A 22,616-nucleotide genomic window follows, 5' to 3' on the forward strand; every position below is an offset into this window, starting at 1 on the left:
AGCTACAAAAGTCATAAAAAATCACGCTAAACAGGGTCTTCAAGCTGGCAATGGCTGCTATCACTTCCTCTGTATGCATAAGGATGTCTAGGTTTTCAGCGTCTGTGGACGGTGGTGGGGTACCGTTGCCCCCTCCACATAGGCCTGTGGGTATGAAGAAAGCAAGGTTTCCGCTGAGTATAGTTCTGAATAATACGTCCAGAAGGCATCAGCAATACCCAAGTCCTCAGAGACCTCCTTCCCTAGGGCATTGCGAACCGTTTTCACTGTCTGCGCATGCTGTTCGCTACATTAGCAATGCGCAAGCATACACCCATCCTATTCGTCCCCACAAAATACTTCTGTTTCAGTCTCAACACTGCATGTTCGGCCCTGTCAAGATCTAAACGTTGGAGATGTAACCGCTTCGTTTCAAGCCGCCATCAGATCCGGGGGGCTCTGGAGCGCTTGTGAATTGCCTCTAGTTCCCTCACTTTCAATTCTAGCTCTTCCCTTTTTTTCTTTTTGGATTTTATTATCATAGGCCGCTTTAGCAATTAAAGCCCCATGGGCTACCAGTTTGAGCGCTTCCCAAACTGGGGACAGTGCTAAATAGTCCGTCAGTATGGTTTGAATCACAGCCATCACTGTGGGAGATTACAATAGGGAATCTTTCAAACGCCATTGAAGCAAGGAAGAGGCTGGGGAGGATACTTGTATGGTTAATGTGATGTGTGTGTGTTCTGAGCGCTATCGCGCCTCAATAGTAGAGGCTCGAATACGATCTAAAACCGGAGAGGTGACAAGAAAATGGTCCAAATGAGCATAAGATTTGTGAGCTGCAAAGTAATGTGTAATCCCGATCATTAGGGTGTAAAGCTCTCCAAGCATTCCCTAAGCCCACAATCCTCCAGACTCTCCCTACTTGTCTTGGACACAAGCTGGGGGCCAGTAGGTGAGATCCAACCAGAAAGAATTATGCCATCATCGAGGAGACCTCGCATAGAACAGCTGTGGAGGCGCTTATATCAGTGTACTTGGAGAGGGGAGACGAGCACAGTGCATGTGTAAACGCAACTGCACTTAAGATCTAAAAATGTGCTCCTGATCAGGGCCCCAATGGGGGGTTGTCGCAGCCGCAGAAGACACCACTTGGCCCAAAAGCTACACATGACGCGCACCCTGTCACAAAACACCTTCCGTCCTGGAGGAAGTGGTGCTACACGTGAAGGCAGGAGGTCTTGCAGCACCAGAGCTCCTCCATGCCCCTATTCCAGAGGCTGGGCTCAGCGAGGTAGATGCCAAAGGCCCTGGAAGGCCTCAGATGCAGAGAGAGATCACACCATAGCTCATGGTTGGGCTCCCTCCCCGGTGAGGCTATGATCCGGATGAGCCTCCTACCTCACTACTGTCTCCAATATCGGCGCCCAATGGTCATATAGACCTCCATTTTCCACTCCAGGGTGAGGCAGCCCGTTGGTCCCGGCTCAACCGCTCCCAACCTATGCCGTCATATGGGGTGCCCTCTCAGTGCAGTCAGTAAGACGGGCCACGCTCTCCCAGCAACGTGTAGGTGGTCCGGGTCGGAAACCGCATCTACCTCCCAGGCCTGCAATCAATGGTGGGGGCCCGGCAGTGCACAAAGTTCCTCTCGGGAGGGGAGAGATCAGGCTCCTGCTCTCGGCACTTACCGAAGCCCAAGGGACAGGAGGGCTCACACCGTAGTGACGCAGAATAGACAAGGCAGGCCCCGGCTCCCCCTTGACCGCCAGGCCAATGCGCCGCACAGCTCCTCACTCCCAGTCTGTAGCTGACAACGGGCACCCCTAGGCGCAGGGACACCAACACCGAAGCCCAGCTGAGCCCAACGACGACCAGGAGCGGCCGCCCAGGAAGGCCAGAGCCCGTGGTAACTTGTCCCGTGGCGTAGCTAGTCCCTTGTCGGGAGGCACCGCAACAACGATGATGTTCCCTAGCTGGGGAGGGTCTCTGGTGGGGGTCAAATGGGGCAAGAAGTACGGTGTAGATGCGGCGAGGACGGAGCGCCGACAAAACACATCCGCTCACTACGCCATCTTGGCCACGCCCCCCCACATCCTTTTTAAATTACGAAATCATTTGCTCCAGGTTATGGTCATGAAGCAATTGCAGATCTGCTGTTGCATAGATCCCCAGATATTGAAAGCCCCTCTCATCCCAAGTCAGGGGCCATGTCCCGCCCTCCTCACACCACCTGTCTATGAGCGGGCATGCTATGGATTTTGGCCAGCTTATGTAGATGTCTGCAAAGAACCCGGCAATCGGGTCTCTGTACAGCAGCCATTTCTAGGACAAGAATGATGGGCTAAATCCGAGCCACTGGAGTAGCCCGAAGTAATATGGCCACTCCAGGGAGTCGAACGCCTTTTCGGCGTTCAATGCCTCCTCTTCTTGTCACGCAGTCAAACTGTTGTGGAGTTTGTGTCTTGTGGATTAAGAGGACATGAAGCCTGATTGATGCAGGGCTATCAAGCCATCGATCACCAGCATCATGCGGTTTGCAGGAACCTTGTCCAGGATTTTGGTTTCAATATTTAGGAGGGATATTGGCCGATAGGACGCACATTTGGCTGGGGTGCTTACCCGCTTCATAAATTCAGACAATGTGGGCTTGTCAAAGGCCTTAGGAAGGGTTTCCTTGGTACTCTATTCATACAGCATTTCTTAGATTGGCTGTACAACTCATGTCAGTATACATTTAAAGAACTCCAGCGGTGGGCCATTGTGGCCTGGAGATTGTCCACTCTTGAGCTGGGTCAGGGCCTCTGCAATCGCTCCCTCTTTCTGGTACTCTTGCCTAGTGAGGTAACTGGGACATAGTTTATGAAGGTATCTAGGTCTCTCTGCTCTCTAGTTCCCGTACCGGTTGCATACAGGTTCCGCAGGTACCGTGCAAAGACTCGGGCAATTCCCTACGTAGGCTCCCCTTCGGTGCCGTTGTCCGTATCTATCCCATGTACCCACCACTGGTTATCATCTCTCTTGGCCGACCAGGCTAGCATATTCCCATCCTTGTTCCCCATGTCATATATCCTACTCTAATTTGCCCTGTATAGTGTTCTGGCTTTGTTATATTGCAAGCTCCTTTATTACTTTTTGACTTGTTCTAGTCTTGCGGCCATCATGATGTCCGGTTCTACTGCATGCTGTAATTCATAGGTGAGGATTTCTGTCTCTAGATCTGTTAATTTTCCCTCCCTCTCTCTTTCTTTTTCCCCATGACTTGGAATATTAGTTGGCCTCTAACTGCTGGTTTATCCCCTAGCTAAGCTGGTTCAGCACCAAAAGTGCCCGTCTCGGTTTCTTTAGGTGGCCTCTAGCTCGCATACCTTAGATGAGCAATAACCGTATTGTTCTGTTCGCTGATAAGGTCTCTTTCTATCTACCTGTTCCGTTTTGGCATTCCTTGAGTTGATAATGCCAAGGTGCCTCCTAGGAGCTGATTGCCTTTGCTTTTGTTGTTTGCAGCTCATAACTCAGGCTGGTGAAATGGAGGTAGGACCACAATCAAGAACTTGTGAGTGATCCAGAAACAAATCCAGAATTGGTTCTATGGCCTTCTCAATGGTGCAGCAAACTGCCTTTTCCTCTGCCTATTTTTTTTTTCAGCTCAGTCTTTTGTTTTTAGAGAATACATCTCCGATCTCTTCACCACCTACTTTCTGTACTTTTTAAATGCTAACCTCACAACCCATAACCTTTTTCACTTTTGTTTTTAATGAGACTGCCCCGATATTTGCCTTATGTAACGTCTTCTGCGTTGCCTTTTATTTTAAGTGGACAAAGAAGAGAAGACAACAGCCTTGTCATTGGCAGTAGATACGTTCCTTAAAAAAAAACGAATATCAGTAAGCTTGACCAATTATTGCCATATCTAATTCACTGGGTATTTGCCTCCTGCAATCTACAGTGTACAATTCAGTCCATCATAACACTATCTGCAATGCCATGCTTTGCAACACTCACCTTCCTTATTAACAAACAACTATGAAGTTAGTAAAGTGGCTGTCTTAATATATAAGCACATAACAATCCTCAAAATAAAATCATATTGTTATCGAGTTTGGCGAATGAGTTCAATATGAAATGACTCTACATCTATGCTATGACCAGCATTACATTGCACAATTGTGGTCTGGGACGTTCCTAATTCTGTGCCCTTTTGTCACCTTTCCTAAGATCTTTAAGACAATCTACTCAGTTGGGCCTTCAAAATAGAAGAATCACCGACACAACTACAGCTATACTCTCAAATCTTTACACAAGTCACATATACACTTCCCTACCTTTTTCACTCTGTTAACCAATATTAAGTTGCCCGTGAACTGTCCTTGCCATTTCATTGAGTCTCTTCACTGTAGACCAAACAATCTGAACCCTATATGATTCAGCCTCAGCATTATGTTAAATAAGTTGGAGAAAGCTCCATTAAATTTGATAATATCTGTGAATTGGTCTTTATGCTCAAGGCTCCATTTGTCATTATGACAGACACCAGCATCTGCTCCCACGAAGAAACTGGACCTGACTCACTGACAACCAGCTCACCTCCTCACTCAGCAACTCCACCCCAACCATCGCGGGAAACGACGACCCCAACACAGCAGCCTGAACCCTGCACAAATGGATCTCCGACAGCGCCAACACCATAGCCCCCCTCAGGAAAAACAACAACACCCACGCTAAGAAAGCCAGATGGTTTACCACCGAACTTTGAGAGTCCAGACGCACTTGCCGCCACCTCGAAAAGGCCTGGAGGAACACCAAGTCCACAGAAGCACACAATAACTTCAGAGCCGCTGCAAACGCCCACTATCAACTCATCTGAAAAACAAGAAAAAAAGCGATTGAAGACAGAATCTCCACGCACGCACGCAACAGCAAAGAACTCTTCAACATCATCAAGGAGTTCGCCCAACCCACCAGCGAATCGACGGACATCCCTCCCTCACAAGACCTCTGCGGCAAACTCAGCACCTTCTTTCACCACACAATCAAGAGCATCTACAACAATTTTGACGTAGACAACCAACACACCGAACCCTCGCCAACCACCCCTGACACCCTGAAGCCAGCGATCGACAACTGGACAGCCCTCACCACCGAAGACACACTGAAGACAATGAAGGCAATCCACTCTGGGGCTCCCACTTACCCCTACCCCCACCACATCTTCAACAGAGCTGCCAACACCATCGCACCCATACTCTGCCACACCATCAACCGCTCCCTGGTGACCGCCTCGTTCCCCGACGACTGGAAACACGCCAAGGTCAAACCCCTCCTGAAGAAACCCTCCGACCTCAAAAACTACAGACCCATCTCCCTGCTCCCGTTCCATGTGAAAGTCATCGAGAAAGCCTGCAACAGCCAACTCGCCACATTCATCGAAGAGCACAACATCCTCTACTCCTCCCAATCCGGCTTCAGAAAAAACCACAGTACGAAAACCGCAATCTTTGCCGCAACAGACTACATCCGCACCCTACTGGACAAAGGAAAAACAGTAGCCCTCATCCTCCTCGACCTCTTATCGGCGTTTGACACAGTCTCTCACCGCACTCTAATACGCAGACTCCTCGACGCAGGGATCCAGGACAAGGCCCTCGAATGGATCTGCTCCTTCCTATCCGGCAGAACGCAGCGGGTCAGGCTCCCCCCTTTCCTCTCAGACCCTACACCACCCACCTGGGGAGTCCCTCAGTGGTCCTCCCTCAGCCCTACGCTCTTCAACATCTACATGGCTCCACTCGCCCTCATCGTCAGAACCTACGGACTCAACATCGTGTCATACGCAGACAACACCCAACTCATTCTCTCCTTATCCAAAGAACCCAACACCGCCAGACACAACTTTTGAGAAGGCATTGAAGCCGCCGCCAAATGGAGGAAAAACAGCTGATTACAACTAAACCCCAACAAGATAGAAGTACTCATCATGGGCCCAAACCCGACGCCTTTAACAACACCTGGTGGCCCCTGCCCTCGGAAACCCCCAACCCCCATGGATCACGCACACAACCTGGGAATCATCCTGAACTCCGAACTCAAAATGGACCGCAAGATCAACTCCGTCTCGTCCTCCTGCTTCCACACCCACCGCCTCTTAAATAAGATCTTCAAATGGATCCCCCTCGAACACAGAAAGACCGTCTCTCATGCCCTGGCCACCAGCAGACTTGACTACGGCAACGCACTCTCTGCCAGAATAATCAAAAACCTCACCCGCAAGCTACAGAACATCCAGAACGCCGCCGCAAGACTGGTCCTCAACCTACCAAGACCCTGCCACATCTCCCAGCACCTGCGCACATTCCACTGGCTCCCCATCAAGGCCAGAGTCACCTTCAAGATAATCACCCACGCACACAAGGCCCTCCACGACACCGGACCAGCATACCTGAACAGCTGGCTCAATTTCTACGTACCCCAAAGGACCCTACGATCAAACCAACTCTTCTACGCCGTGGTCCCCCGGACCAGAAAGACCAGATCGGGAGGCCCCTCCTTCTCCTTCCTGGTGGCCAGAGCCTGGAACGCCCTTCCGCCCCACTTCCGACAGACAACATTGCTTCCCATCTTGGCAAGAAACCTCAAAACCTGGCTCTTCGACCGACCCCCTCCTTGATGGATTAGAACCTACACCCCTCCCCTACCCCGAGCGCCTTGAGACCCTTACGGGTGAGTAGTGGCGCTTAACAAACGCCTAATTGACACCGTGAAGCATACGTAGCAGTTAATATTCACTGAGGTTGATCACATTGTGTGTGGGACAAATTGTTACCATTTGGTGCAAATTTCTGACCTAGCAAGATCAGGTAGAGCTAGACCATTCTCATGAGTAACACCTCCATTTGTTTGTGTGGTGGTTGGTTTTTGATATCTTGTTCAGCTGACCTACAGGACACTGTAAATTGTCTCTCTTCAAAGAATCCTAAACACATTTCTCCACTTTCAAACTGTCTGAGACCTCATTTTTTAGACTCCTTTTTTGGACTCATTATTTTGATCAAGCATATGAGGCCATTGGGAAATAGCACTGTCTGCTTTCTTAATTACTTCATATCTATTTTGTTAAAAACATATTTCATTTAAAAGATACATTCCCAATGTTTTTGTCTCCTTAATGGCATATATATAAACTACATCCATAACACCACCAACTTTACACCTCTTGGCTCATGGCTTTTGCCTGCAGGTAGAACCTTCTGCAGCATTGTAATTTGAATTGGTTGAGGATTTTTTACTAACTCTAGTGCCTTGGAACAGTGAACTTTTGCAGTCAATATTATATTTTTTTTAAGCTAATCTTGGCCTCGGTCAACAATTTTGTACCGTATTCTTGAAACTGCATCAACCTTGCTTAAACATTTTTTATTGTATGATGTAGCAAAGACAAGCTTTTGCTTGATGTTATTTTTACTTATATGAAAAATATTCAGTACTCACACTTTGTGCTTTGTAATGAGACTTTTCATTTGATCTTCTAGCAACAGCAAGGAGAGTGACTTGTCTATTGATGATTTGACCACAATAAGGACATCGTTATATGGACTAATCAAGTATTTTTTGAGTAAGGGTGAATCAGCAGAAGAAATACAGAGCATCATGGCATACATTGCAGCTACCAGTGAAGAAGACCAGGTGAGTGTGCCTAGTGTTATCATAAATAGTGGTGCTTCCTTTCAAATGTTACATTTGTAGTATTCTATTAGCAAATTTAATTAATGAAAATATTTTGGGGTCTCTGTGGTGAACATCTGGAAGGAGCACCTTTCATATTTAAATGCAGTATGGAATTTGTCCAAAGTTCCAAAGATTTGAAAGAAATAAGGTTCTGATTTAGACGGGTACTCCATCACTTCTGTCCACCTTATTGCAAGTTTATTATTTCATAATGCACTTGTAATTAAGCGTGTGGGATATCCGTCACATCTGTGATATAGTACCTATCTGCTAAACTCAAAATCAGAACCTAAATGTCTGTGATGTTCCACAGTGCTACCTCAAAACAGGGTGGGCAGACTGGAGTGTTTTTTTTAGTGGTTAGGAACAAAAATCTTGTGCATGCTAAAAGAGCATGGTAGTCCAGGAAAAGTGTTTTCTTTTATTCAACAAATGGTTGCATATCATAAAACACAAAAAAATTAAGTAGGTGATATTTGGCTTGAGAGCCAGGGTTGTGTCGCTAGAAAGAAAGTGTTTTTAGGGAAAGTGGTGCTCTTAAATATCGTCAGAAGTTAAAAAAAAAAAAGTAAATAGCCTTCATGTCATCCACACATAAGACCTTTCTATATTCAAATATAACTGCTGGAGTTATGATTTATAAAATGCTATGAAATGTAGCTCATGAGCTGATATTGCTTAAAAATTCCAGTCAGCTATACATTACTGCTGTACCCTAATTAACATTCAGAGGGGATTACTGCTCAGTAGCATTGCTAGTACACATGACCACAGTGTTGTAAAAATATTACCAGGGTAAATGCTGCCAAAAGTAATTACCCAAGGCAATAGAAAAAGCAGTACTATTTTCAGCATCTAACAAATATCTCCTCTATTCAAATGTACTGCCTTTTGTTGGAAATATGATTTGCCAAAAGATCCCTTTCAGTTTCAGTCATATGTCATTTGCAGGGCAAAACCGTTCTGCATTGTGTCTCGAATCTTAAGGGAGACTAATAACCAAAGCTGTCTTGTTTTGTTCATTTTAAAATCAGCTCAGAGCTCATCTTATTTTGGGTGGTAAATCTCATGGACTTTCTGCCCAATTTTTTTTCTGTAATGGGGATTGCCAGCAATAATGCACTTACTACCAGTAGTAATTAATTTACTGCTGATAAAAAAAATATTAGTAACGGTAATCTGGTCCGTGTATTGTACTGGTAGGCAGTATTTTCTCATTCTGTAATGAGTGCCATTTTCACTTATGGTATTCTTACAGCGGTTTTCAGAATTGAGACCAATAGTGTTATATTCTTTTTCCTCACGTGTCATGATTGATCATTTATGAGGTGTTTGTTCTTGGTGAGGACAACATTCTTATTTACAGGTGATTTAGTTTCATAAATGATTACTTGGGCACGCATAATTAATAATTATTGTCCCAGGAGATAACTTTTTTATTTTTTTTATTTGCAGATCATTTATTGTGTTAAATATGTTCTGTTACATGAGGTCTTATTCTATCCCAACCACTGAACTGGACCCTGTTTGAATGTATTAGTACGCTTGGAAAGTGTAGATGTAGTTGTAAATTGTTCATGGGTTATATTATTGTTTATGTATTTATTTGATAGCACAAGCTAGTAAAATCCAAACATTACAAGAACTATGTAAAATTGTCTTTTCACAGTGCACATAACATTTCCTGTAGCACAAACCGAAACAGTGTATTTAATTTCACACACAAGTTCCATAGACGGTCTACAGGGTAGACCTGTATAGTTTAAAAACAAGGAACTTCAAATACATGACTTATATTTAAAAATATACCAAGACAAAATAAGATATGCGTCCATGTAAAAGATCTATTTAAAAAACATGTACATTTTCCTTCAATATTCTTTTATAGTTGACATAAATGTCTGCAATAAATAATGGTTAATGAAATAAACCCACACTCTTAACCGCATCGCTGCGGTGGTTATTTTTCCGCTGTGCGGCATTTTAAAAAATACCGCATTACATGACGAGCTCAGCTCGTCATCAGCACACGACCACCGTGGCTGATGACGAGCTGAGCTCGTCATCAGCAGCAAAGGGGTTAATCCAAAGTGTTTTATTTATTATTGACCGGTTAGGGAAGAACATCACATATTTAAAGTTGTTGAAAACCCAAATAATCTCTTGTCAAATCTACAGAAGATTTCTCATTCAAAGAAATGCAGCTGAGACTCAAGTGTTTCAATAATTCTGTTTTTTCTTTGTTTTGTTTTTAGCAACCTTTTTCTAGACAATCTATTTTTTCCCCAAGGTAAAGTTAACCACTAGAAAAAAGGATTTTATTATTTTATAAGCTTCATCATGTCCTCTAATAAAGCCCTCGAGGATGTCCAGAAGACACATATTGAAATGTTTTATCTGCTTTAATTCCCTGTTACTTTGCTGACATTTTGAAAGTAGATATGACCCCCAACTCCCATCTAATAACTTTAATCATGGCAGAGCGTAGGAATGATAGGAATTTTTCATTACCATACCTTTGATTTTGGAATACTTTATTTGACCTTCCAACATAAAAATTACAGCCAACAATTACAATTTTCCCTTCCAATTGCATTAATAAGTGAGCTGGATGAAAAGCACTCAAACATATTAAAGAGGGAGAAACCTGACAAAGTGTTAGAGACCTTTAACTCGGTCTTCCTTCATTGTGACTTTCAGGATAGGTTTAGAGATGAGTCATACCCAAGTATTGGTACTCCGTAGCCACCCGCCAACCACCAAGAACATATATTATGTTCTTGCCTGACACAAATAATGTTTGTTTATCTGAGTTTATTTTTAGTTTATTGGTGTCAGGATACGTTTTTAGAGCATCAGTTTTACTCTGTGGTCCTCTTGAAGTTTGGAGCTAAAGTCAACGTTTTTTGGCAAAGAAGAGGAGTTCCATATGAGATCTCCCAATTTTAGGAGAGAGGATGTCCTTTTACCAGTATGGCCAGAAGATCAGCCACAAATAGGCAAAACAGTGTTGGGGCCAGCGAACATCCCTGTTTAATGCTATTTCTGATTGGTATTTCATCCATTTGTCTCCCATCATTCGATGCCTATACTGTATCCAACTTGTCTGAGTGTAGCAGTTGTGAATCAAAAGAAGCCATGCTGGTAGCTCCCAACTTTGTAGTTTGGATCATAATTAAGAGCTATTGACGAAATCAAAGCAGCCTTAGAGTAATAAAGCAATAACATTCCTTGAAACTAATTCTCTCTTTGTTCCTAGGGGGTAAAGCATCTCTCACTGGGTCAACCATTTAACCTCCACAAAACATATTTAGAAAATATTTGGACTATCCAATTGTTTCTGTATTATGGCTTAGGGATGTGTCATTGTGCTCTATCTACGGCAGGTCAGAAGAGGTAGCCTTTCTGCATGGAGGTTAACTTTCGTTGAGGTGCCTACTGATTTGTCTTTGATCCCTTACATTACAAGGGGCATGCGTGTGATCTGCTTACTATTGTTTGCTTTCAAGATAGAGCCTTATCTTGGTCTTAGGTGTAGATGACATTTTCACATCGCTTCCATCTCATGTCTCCTTCAATGATTTCCTCTACTTCCCCACGTTTTAAAGAATTGATGCATCACCTAGAAAGCTTTGGTCCTTGGCAAGCCTGCATTCCTTTCAAGTAAATTGCCAGTTTGAAAGTAAAAGATCACAAGAAGTGACTATCTGCAAATTTTGGTGACATAACCTGTCCTTACAGGTCTTTATCACCAGCAGCACATTAGACTGCCTCCTTCTTTTCTTACTGAGTTTTGGGAAGGCTTTCAAAATGTACCTTTTAGTTTGGCATAGTGCAGTGTAGGTATTTCTATGATAGTACCAGAAAGATAGCATAAGGCAGGAAGTAACAGACTGCATCCTATGTTATTGCCTCACGTTCTGTCCTTCGGAAAAAGAGAGGTTCAATGCTGTGCACCTTGCTTTAATACACGTCGGTGTAAGCATGGAGTAGTGATTATAATTTCTATGTTATTGGCTGTAGTGGATGGAGGAGGCCTGTATTGTTCTATAAATGTAAATGTGGGATTCTTGTAAAGCGCACTGTTACTCTACCCGAGTGTCCTGGCGTTGTAGACCGCTGGGGAACCCGTCCTGGTTTTCCCTGTGAGATGGTCCCTTTCTGAGTATCTCCAGGGTGAAACCAGGCATCCTCGGCGACTGTGGGGGGCCGTTGTAGAGATGAGGCAAGCTTAATGCCCAGAGTTACCGAGTGTGTTCCCTGGTTAGAGTAGGCACTGAGACGAGAATTATCGAGTCCGTTGACCCCTGGCCCACAACCCTGCCGCGTCGGGAATTGAACCCTGGTCCCGGGCTGGTCTCTGCTTACAGGTCTGCCGCCTCTAACCAGTGAGCCACACCTCTCCTCTCTCTGTTCTGTCATGCATATGGTGTGTCTTTGATGGCAGACATTAGTCTTACACAGACAAGTGTGCAAGCAAGCAGCCTCTCCATCCTCCCCTCCCCTCTGTCAATGACAGCTGCTCTTTATGCACTAAAGTGATCCTGTCTCACATTACTACCCAATGGTGCCAGCAATAGTTCACCAGTGTTAGGTCTGCACCCTTCTCTGTGTTGTGTCAATGTCCCACCCAGGTAATCAATGTCAGTTTCTTACACGGCTACCAATTACATAACCTCGATTTGCTCTCCTTTGCCTGTTTCTTATACTATTCCCATGTATCAATTGTTCCATCTTTTCACAATGCTCACATGTGCCCCTTTCATTTTCTGCCCTTGAGTGCTGGTTTCCCAGAGTACTGTGCTGATATTCCGAACAGGCTGCATGAGTTGAAAACCAAATGTCTGCACCTCACAACACCCACCTCACATTGCCAACCAGTGTTGTCTCTTTAATTACCCCTTAGTGTAATTTCTAGATACTTCCCAACAGTGTTGGCTTCTCAACTGCACAACAGTGGTGGCTTCTCATGCTGCCCCCACAGCGCAAGCTCCACATAGTGGGTGAACCTAAATCACCGGGACAGAAACTTAAAATAGGTAAATGTATAGACAGAAGATATGGTAGACCTTAAATCACGTTTTTCTATACTTTGGTAGAACAGTTGTAATGCAGATAATGTTATGCTAGGGAATTCTGAACATTTTAATTTTGGAGATTCGAACTATATTTCAATAGGGCTCTGTGAAGTCAAACTAATTTTGAACAAAGTGGTTAATAGAAAGAGTTATATTCAATTTAGACATTTAAGTGGAAACACTCATCAGGTAATACACAATTGCAACTTTCATGTTCCTATAGTTTGGTTGAAGGAGAGCCTGGATAGTATGTTGGTAGAAATCTACTAAGGCACATGCATTTGGACTGCGACCTCCACCTTGGTTTCAAATCTTTACAAAGATATTGCCTTTGATTCTTAGGTGTATTTAACTTCATGAATATCACTCAATGATCAGGAATGCAGCCTCTGAACACAGGTTCCTGGTCAGCTCACAGTGGGAGGTTAATATCTGCATCTATCTGCATGTGGCCCCAACAGACCATATGCACATTGCAGATAACTTTGAACCTGATTATTGCATTCACTGGGAGCCAATAGAGATTCACAATGATTGTACTTTTGCAGGTTAGGGCACATCATGTCAGTCAGGCTCTGTATGTTTTGCTGTCTCATGGTGGGTTTCTTTGGAAGCATGATTTAGTTCAAGCATGTTAATGAGTTGTGTACCGCGCTCGCATACCCATGGGGCGTCTTGGCTTTAGCTGAGAGATGAACAAGGAGAGAGTAGAAGAAAAAATGAGCAAAAAGGCAGAAGCAGATGTTCTGCCGCATTCTGCAAAGTCTGTAATTTATTAAAAATCTGCTGGTGTGCATTCAGGTACAGTCCATTGCAGTAATCTATTTTCGATAGAGCTAAGGAGTTGAATATTGTTTTTTGTAGCTGAGAGGGAATGAAACATAGAATCTTCTTTATAGTTTTAAGAATGAAGAAAGCAGAAAATGTGACTGTTTTAACTTGGTTGTAATACGAGAAAGTGTAATTGAGAAACACGCCTTGATTTGTGACCACCTTAACCGGGTTAGGTAGTGAGCCCAACTCGGCGGGCCACCAATGAGGGGACCAGAAAGAGGGTTGAGCGCCGAACAGCAGCCCCTCTGGTTTACTTGAGTTGAGTTTGAGGCAATTTGATGCCATCCTGGAGCTGACAGCTTTCCTGCAGTTAGAAAACCTGGCAGCCGTGCCGTTATCTTGGGCAGCTAAAGAGACTCCAATTTGTGTATCGTCAACGTAGGATGTTATTGCAAAATTGTAGAAACGGATACGCTTAGCCAGGGAGTCAGATTGAAAAGTGTGGGCCTGAGTGAGAGCCCTGCGGAACTCCGCAAGGAAAAAAGGAGGAGGAAGTAAAGTCAGAGAGACGGACAGAGTTTTTTCAGTCAGAGAGGAATGATTTGATCAGTTCCCAAGTGGCTCCTGTTACTCCGAGCCTACCCTAAGTGGGTATCGGGCACAGAAGATGAGTCAATCTATGTTTCTGTGATAAAGACAAGTGAGTGGTGATGGGTGTCCATAAATAGAGCACGTCAGTGCTGTGTTTACCAAGCGAGCGAGCGTTCGAATGGACACATACCCCGGGAAAAGCAGTCTGGTTCTTCTCGGTCGTGTAGAAGGGTGAGGGCATGGTGTCAGACAAGCTGGGCATAGTATTAGAGACCGAGTATGGCTTAGGGACAGCCAGAATGAAGCCACAAGCACGGCATATGCAGGGAAAGGAAGAACGTAGGGAAGAAACATTAAGGCAGTCACAGTTCCTATAATTATCTGAGCGATTGATTGCCAGAAATTAGTCTCGTGAGTAGGTAATCTCAGCAGGAGAATCCAAAGAGGAAGAGGCTAAGTTGCTGTTGCTATGCGTGGTCCGTGCGCAAATGGGTGCAAACGGGCACTTGCAGGCTTGCCTTAGGTGTAAGAGAGGCGTGCATCCGTTGCACGGATGCATGTGCGCTGAATCAAATAGGAGGCGTAGCTTGCTTGTGTGGTAACGCTGCATTCGTAGATTAAAACAGATGGCCAGAGTAAGCAGGGACTTGAAGCGAGAGTTCAGTAATCCCTGATTGCTGTTCCAGGCTACCTTAGAAGCAACAAACTAATGGTAACATAGTAAAACGTAACACAAAAGTGAAAAAGCATACAATTGTTAAAATGGTTAAAAAAAACAGGTTATACCTGTTCCAATATGGCCCCCGCATTGAGCCAGGGAGCCAGGCACCTCCTAAAAGAATTCTGGCTGCCCCAACTACAAGGAAAGTAAACTTGCAAGGTAGCTAGAAACCAAGCACACCACTCAGCATGTCTTCACTGGTGCTGTTGTGAGCTGTGGTTGATTTGGAAGGGTGCACTGTTGACTTAGGGGTGGCTAGCTAAATGTTATTTTCTAGTAGATACTCTACCTCCATTCAGGTGAGTGGGGATAGTGCCTGATTTGGGTGCCAGCAGAGTTAAATGAGACTCTTTATTTCATTAATTGAAAGATATGGTGCTATCATCTTAATCATATACTGTAGATGCACATATATATGAAGATGTCTCAGACACAATGTGTGACACCCTAAATGTCTTTGCTTTCACTCTCCTGAGCTCTATTGTTGTCTGTTGATAAGTATTGGGTGCACTCCAAAGTAGATCTGGTCATGTGGCCCTCTCTTTTAGCTTTGTTAGCAGCATGAAGGAAAAGTACAGTGCCCTGATTTGTGGCATACTGCACCAGGAAATCCACCAGCTGCAGCATAACTACATTTAATATGTATCTGGTAGACAATTTTTGGTTGGAAATGGACAGAGCTTTGCCTTTAAACCTACATCACGTGTGCCTAACTTCCATCAATTAACTATTAGTTCTTCATTTGGTATTACTTGCTACGTTATTCTGATCATAATGGGCTTCCTTACTGGTGTGAGATGAGAATGCAAAGACCTCCAGTCTCTAAAGTCTTAACCTTGCCTTAGAGAAATTGTGCATTCTTTGAAATATGTAATGTATAAACTGTCTGTAAAAAGATTCTGTTTTCATCTTGTAGCTGTGCGGCATTCTAGAGGTGCTATTGAGTCTTCTCCAAAACAGCCCATCTCGAGACCAACTTTTTCTTTTACTGTTTGAACCTGGTAATGCTGACATCCTCTATGCTTTGGTACTAAACCAGAGATATTCGGACAGACTGAAAGAACTTGTATTTAAGGTAACTTCTTGATTCATGTTTTTTGTAACATTGATGATTATTCACAAGTTAACGTTTTAACTGCAAATGTGTTATTTTGATATCTTATCTATTCAATTATTCCACAAAATACTTTATCTCATTTGATCTGCATTTGCTTGAGGTAGAAATTGTTTTTCTGTTTCCTTCCTGAAAATTTGTCCTGGTTAGTTTGGTTCAGTGATATCCAAGTACTGAGCTTTTCATCTTTGGAAGATGGCAAGTAGATTTTGGGTAGCGGTTGCCAATTTACATCCATCCACAAACAGACAGTTCAGTCTTTTTCTTCCAGTCAGCCATAGATACTCTGTTTAAAAAGTACCTGTCTGGGATAAAATAACTTGTAAGATGACAAGTGTTGTTCTGCCATCTAAACTTGGTGTGTGTGGATGCAGGGTCAGCTTCTCGGATATTTTCAAATTGAGAGTTTTCTTTCTTTGAAAACATTAACCAAATGGAAGATGAAAAACTGCTGGCAGTTGGATTGTTTGCTTGGACTTAGAATACCAACCTTCTATCCGAAAGCTCAGGACTATTTCAGCAGTGCATTGTGGCTCATGATAAATAGGAGGATACTCAGGTTGAGTTCTGTTTATACAAGTGATTGATCCTACTGTCTTCTAGTAACAAAATGCAGCATAAACCTTCTGAACTCAATGGAATATGCAAGGCATAGAGCTGCACACTTTTGCCCTCACAATACACAGCGTTTCCAGATATACCGTAATGGACTTAAAACCTATCCATGAGAAGGATGGGGTTTGTTAATTATTCGATTTTTTTATTTTTTCAACGGAAATTCTAGCCCCACGGGTACATCAGATAGTACTAGGGAACAAATGTAATGCATCCAGAGAGACAACCACGTACAGAGCATGTAAGGAGAACAGCAGTACATTAAGAGAAAATAGAGCATGTCATATTCAGTGAAAGACAACGTTATGTCCTAACGTTGATGAATATGACAATGTAGACTGTTTAAACTTCATTAGGTATCATGTAATTCTGAATGTACTCTTATTATTTACAATCTTTATTTCTGTATTTTATACCCGTACAGATATGTTATAGAATGATGATATACAATACACCAGCTAGTATCTATGTGTATTGACAAGAGGCATCAGAAAAATAAAAAGATGACTTCTCACTCAAAAAACACCTTCACACATCCACACACATTCTCCAAGTTACTTCAATACACATTAGCTAAATAGTTCTTAATAAGACTAAGGGCCTCATTAGGATTGCGGTGAATCCGCATACTCCGGGCCGGCGGAAGCCACCGCCGGCCGGGAGTATGCGGATTCATCGCGGCGGACACACAAATGACCCAAGCCAGATTAGGATGGCTGGGGAGTCATTTTTGCTGTCGCCTTCCGACCGCGGCGGAAAAGCTCTAACATAGCTGGCGGTGTCTATCAGACACCGCCAGCCATATTAGGATTAGAATTTTGTAGTGCCTTTCCGCGGTGGCAATGCCGCCACTAAAAGGTATACAGACTTTTCTTTGGGGGCCCGTTGCGGGCCCCCCGGGTGAAGGAGGGGTGGGGGTGCACATGGGGGTACCTATGGTACCCCCCTGCATTTGCATGCACAAAGTGGCAGGCACCGCGCGGTGCCTGCCACTTTGTGCATGCAAATGCACTGATTGCATTTTTAACATTGCGGCGGTTGCTGCTTCAAGCAGCACCCGCCGCACTGTTAAACATACAGGATGTGACCGCCAGGGTGGCGGTCACATCCTAATTTGTATGGAGGGACCGCCACTGCCCATGCGGACGGTCCCTCCTCCTCTGGGGTGGCGGACGGACGCATCCTAATAGGGCTCTAAGTAAGAGAACCTGACCAAATATCTTCAAAATTAGACACTCAATCTCTTCCTTTCAATGGACAAAGCTAAGTTAAGTTGAGACATTAGCCAATCATCTACCAAAGGTATTTTGTGTATTTTCAAATGTGGCACACAACCTTTTTAGAGAATATAGATGGGAGGTACCCCTTAAGAAACTCAAGGGAAATGAGGTTATCTAACCTGAGAAAAAGTAAATCCCCTTGAGAGTGTCGTGGGAAGTACAATTTGAGTCTCTGTCACTTATGTTTGTATATGAATGCTGTAATGATAAAACATAGGTGATAATATCCGCGAGCAACGAATGTACAAATTGTATTTTACAATTTTTATGTTTTACAGTTTGTCTGTCTTGTCAATTATGCAAGTCATAGTTGATTGTGTAATATGTTGAGTCCTTTTCTTTTAGAATTGAAATTTGTTCAATAGTATTATGAATTGTTTTTAACTATTTATGTTCAATAAATAATTTGTACAATATACATTGGTGTTTATAATAGATTTCATGTCATTGTGATTTTTTAGGCTATGTGTTAATTAATTCCCACAACACTCTCAAGGGGATTTACTTTTTCTCACACAACCTTTTTAGCAATCAAAATTGCTCTGACTAAAAGTTCCCTTGTCACAGTGAGAGAGCACAAAATGGTAGCCCCCTATTAAAAATGTCTAAATTGTATTTTGGACAAAACTTTCAGAGTGTGAACTAAGTTAATCTCTAAAGCAACTCATCTCAAATTCACTTTAGTCTTCTGCATGACCAAACAATATGACTTATGTTACCAAAAGAGATTTTTAACTCCCAGCAGCCATCATAGTTCTACCTATAGATCCTAAGGAATGCCAGTAAAGCCTACAAATCTGCTTTGTATAATAATTGTTGATCAGTTTAAGAGGTGAAATGGACATTCATTGTAAACTATTCAACTTTGTCAACAAGGCATAGAACCATTTACTACGCTTAATAATTTATCAATACAAAGCTGGCTATGCTTTTTGCTTTCTAACCGCATTATAAATGAAACCTTCCAATTTGTGTCATTTGTCTGATGGATACTTCTAATTGCAGATTCCTCACCTGTAAAATATTCCCCAGGTGCTTATCTGGACACAGAAGGTTTCAGAGCTGAGCTCTGGTGTGCTACTGGTGGTGTCATGTGGTGCCGCACTGACCTTATTCCACCTGGAAGCAACAGAGCGGAGCAGCATATAAGCGCCACCCCTGTACTCTGACATAAATTCCTTTCTTTCTGCTTCTTTAAACTGAGATCCAGAGCTCCACTCCCTTTTTGTTGGTTGACAAATCCTTTCAATTCTCCTTTTCCAGTGTGCAAGGGGCATTGTCCCCACCTAATACTACCCGGTTCAAACTGATGTGACTATTGGAAACAGATGTGAGATACAGATCCGCTCGAAGTCTGCCTCTGGTGTTTGGGGCACTGCTTGAAGAAGTGTGAAGAATGTGCCCTGAAGGTGAGCCAGCACCATGAAGTGAAGCTGTATGTTGCCGAACATGAAAAAGAAGTCACAGATCTTATGTAAGTCCTGCACCAAATCAAGGGGTCTGTCCTGTTCCTGCTTTTGAGCCTGTTTACCGCAACAGGTCTTCCTTGCAGTTGAAGTTGCCATGTAAGTTGAGGTCCAAGTCAAGGAAGAAGCATCAGAAGTCAAAGTGGGACTCAACCCCATCACACCACTCTCTGCTTCTGCCTATAGAGAAGTTAGGAGGATATGAAGGTGCCACTCGTTTTTGCTCCTGATTTCTGATTTTGGAGCAAATTCCGAAATTGATCCTGATGGACTCAAAGATCCCTGTGCCATTGGCAATCCTTCAGCAAGTCGAAGCCTATAAGGCTGCCATCTTTCTTATTTTTGGCACTCTTCCGGCTCACATTTGGACCCCAATGATTCGTAGGGGCCGTCAGTCAGGTTACTGCTGGCGGATCGGTCCTCTGCACCATCTGAGCCCCTAGAAAACACAGCTGATTCCACATCAACTCTGGTGTTGACTTCCATTCTACCTCCACTTCCAAGACCTACGCCGATTCCGACATCGCTTGTGCCAGAGGTCGAGCCCATGCTGACTCTGTTATATGAATCAGACCTAATTTGTCTCGACCAAGGCTGTGCTCTGAATATCTCCCATTCTGACTAGGTATTTGCCACCACCTGATGGGGACTCTATACACCCTCCCCTCCTCCCCCAAACATCATGATTCTGGCAATATATATATATATATATATATATATATATATATATATTGCACAAGGCCGTTGATTTCTATATTTCCCTGATACAGGGTTGATTTCACCCCTTAGATCTCTAACAGAGGGTGGTGTTTTATTTGCCAAAGTGATTAGTTTTGTGGCTGAAGTCCTTGACCTACTGCAGCTGCATCGGGGCATTTAATGAAGCCCTGAATAACACCCTTATGGGTGCTTTGCCCTAAGCCCTGTTCTTGACCCCCAGGGAACAGGAAAGGGACCAGATGTCACAGACCGGCACTTGGCGGGCAGGATTTTCTTGCACATCATCATTCTCCTGAGAGTTTTGTGGTCCAGGTTTCCACCAGCAAAGTACATCCCAGTTCTTTCCCCACAACTTTTCCAGGCTGGGATTTGGAGAGGATTGAGCCATTAATGAAGAAAATGTTTATTTTAGCCAATTTGACATTGGGATTGGTCACTGAGGTCTGCCTGTTAGGGCATTATGCGGATGCTCTCTGGAATATGGCCAGCAAGATCTTGTTGGCGGTTCCGAGAAATGTCGGGGCTCTTTGACTCACACTATTCATGACAGCCAGAATGCAGCCAAATATGTGATTACTGATGGCATTGACATTACTGGTTGCTTGGGGCCGAGCTGAGGGCACTAGAGTGGTGCTCCACTCCCATGTGTGAGTACGATCCACTGGCTTTTCTGGAGATGTGCAGGCATTCGTTATGGTTATGGCTTTTGATGGATCCTGCCTATCAAAGCCACTGCCTTGTGACTCTCCACCCATGCTCTTCTGTTTCACCATCAGTGTGGATCTTTCCAAGGCTATTCCAGAGGGCCGGCATGTAGACCACACTAGGCGTCGCCACCACTGCAACAACCACCTCAGTCCTTTCTTGTTATTATGCAGCGATGGCGCAGGTCACCAGGGACAATGCCCTTTTCAGATGCCTGACCCTGCAGCATAATGCTCTAAACCGCTTTCATTTGCCCTTAGTGGCAAACAACGACCCCGTGGGTGGCAGAATCAGATATTTTCGAAAAGGGTGGTAGTCCATCACATCCAAGAGATGAGACCTCTAGGTCATCCCGTATGGTTTCCTCCCACATCCGAGCTGTTTTCAAAGGAGCACCTATCCACCTTGCTGTGAGAGGCACAGGACATTACTGGCCAAAGGGGCCCTCGAGAGCAGGCTGGTCTTGGAAGTGCAAACAGGATCTTGCTCCTGCTGTTTCTTCATGCCAAAGGAGGACGGAGGACTTTGTTCTAGTTTAGGAGTGTGCCTTCTGAATGCCATCCTGAGGAATGACAAATTCAAAATGCTCTCTCTAGCCCAATTTCTGCCTTGTTGGATCCGGGTGACTGGATGGTTCCCTTGCAGTACACTTACTTTCATGAGCCATTCCTGCAGCCCTACAGATATTACCTGCAGTTCAACGTGGCGTTTTTATGTTGTCCTGCTCCCCTTCAACATTACCAATGACCCTCAGGTATTTATGAAAGTGACCGCGGTGGAGGCCGCACATCGTTAATTACCAGTTTACCTTACCTTGAAGACTAGCTGTTGAAGGCAGGTTTGCTACAATCAGTTGTAGATCACCTCCAGATAAAGGAGCTATTCTAGACAAGGGGCAATTCAGGGCCTTTCCTCCTTCACAATAAATCCAGGGCTGTAGTAAGAAGTGTGGAGTGTGGTCCTGTGCCAAAAGTCCCTGTACCTTCTTGATTGTGAACAACTTGGTAGGATCTCTAAACACCTGCGGAGAGGAGCTCAGCCTGCGACACCTGGTGGATCATGAACTGTGGTTACATCTCAAGGTGGAGCAGGACATCTTCTGACGTAGGGAGAACCATGCCTGGATTTTCATCACCTTCGACAACATGCAGTACCAAAATGTCTGTACATTGGAGTTTGCAAGATGACGCTCTCTAAGAGATGCATTCAAGCTAGAGTGGAACACAGGATGTCTGTATGCCTTTCTGGCTCTGTCTCCCCTGCCCAAGTTCTGAAAGAAATGGGAATGAGTGGACCCAAGTCATCCTAGTGGCTTCGGAATAGGCCAGCAAAGTGTGGTATCCAAAACTTCTTCAAATCAGTTGCAGCAGCTGGGCAGTGTTCTGCAACCAAACGTATACAATCTACACCTCTATGTCTGGAGATTGATCAGTGGCAGTTGACTGTGTTCATTCCACCTCCTGAGGTTGTTGAGGTCTTCTTCACGGCTAAGCAAATTGTTGCATCTACTTACACTTAAAAACATCTACCTCATTGGGATCACCTTAGCTCAACGGATGAGTAAGCTCCGTGCTCTCTTGGTGCAGCCCTACATTACCTTATCCTAGTCAGGGTGGTGTTGAGGACCAGGACAGTGTTATTGCTTAAAGTTGTGATGCCTTTTCACAGTGAGCAATCCATCACCCTCCCAACGGTTTTTGCTCCACCCCCCCTCTCGAAAGAAAAGGAGAGACTCCACCGACTGGATGCTAAAAGAGCACTGAACTTTTACATCAATTGCACCAGAAAGCATCTGGTTGGCAATAGATTTTTGTAGGGTTCTCTGAGGCTAAGAACTGTAAGGGGGTG

At 44.2% G+C, this 22,616-nt stretch overlaps 1 protein-coding gene across 2 annotated transcripts in view; it reads left to right on the forward strand.

The window, feature by feature from the left end:
• Positions 1 to 22,616, forward strand: part of NBEAL1 (neurobeachin like 1) — a 916,399-nt gene that overhangs the window by 466,057 nt on the left and 427,726 nt on the right. For both annotated transcript variants that reach the window (XM_086955272.1, XM_086955273.1), the window contains 2 exons: positions 7,509 to 7,662; positions 15,785 to 15,943. In XM_086955272.1, coding sequence (XP_086811398.1) covers positions 7,509 to 7,662; positions 15,785 to 15,943 — 313 coding nt within the window. The remainder of the gene's footprint in view (positions 1 to 7,508; positions 7,663 to 15,784; positions 15,944 to 22,616) is intronic.

Source organism: Lissotriton vulgaris, chromosome 2_1 (genome assembly GCF_964263255.1).
Source record: "Lissotriton vulgaris chromosome 2_1, aLisVul1.2, whole genome shotgun sequence".
NCBI lineage: Eukaryota > Metazoa > Chordata > Amphibia > Caudata > Salamandridae > Lissotriton > Lissotriton vulgaris.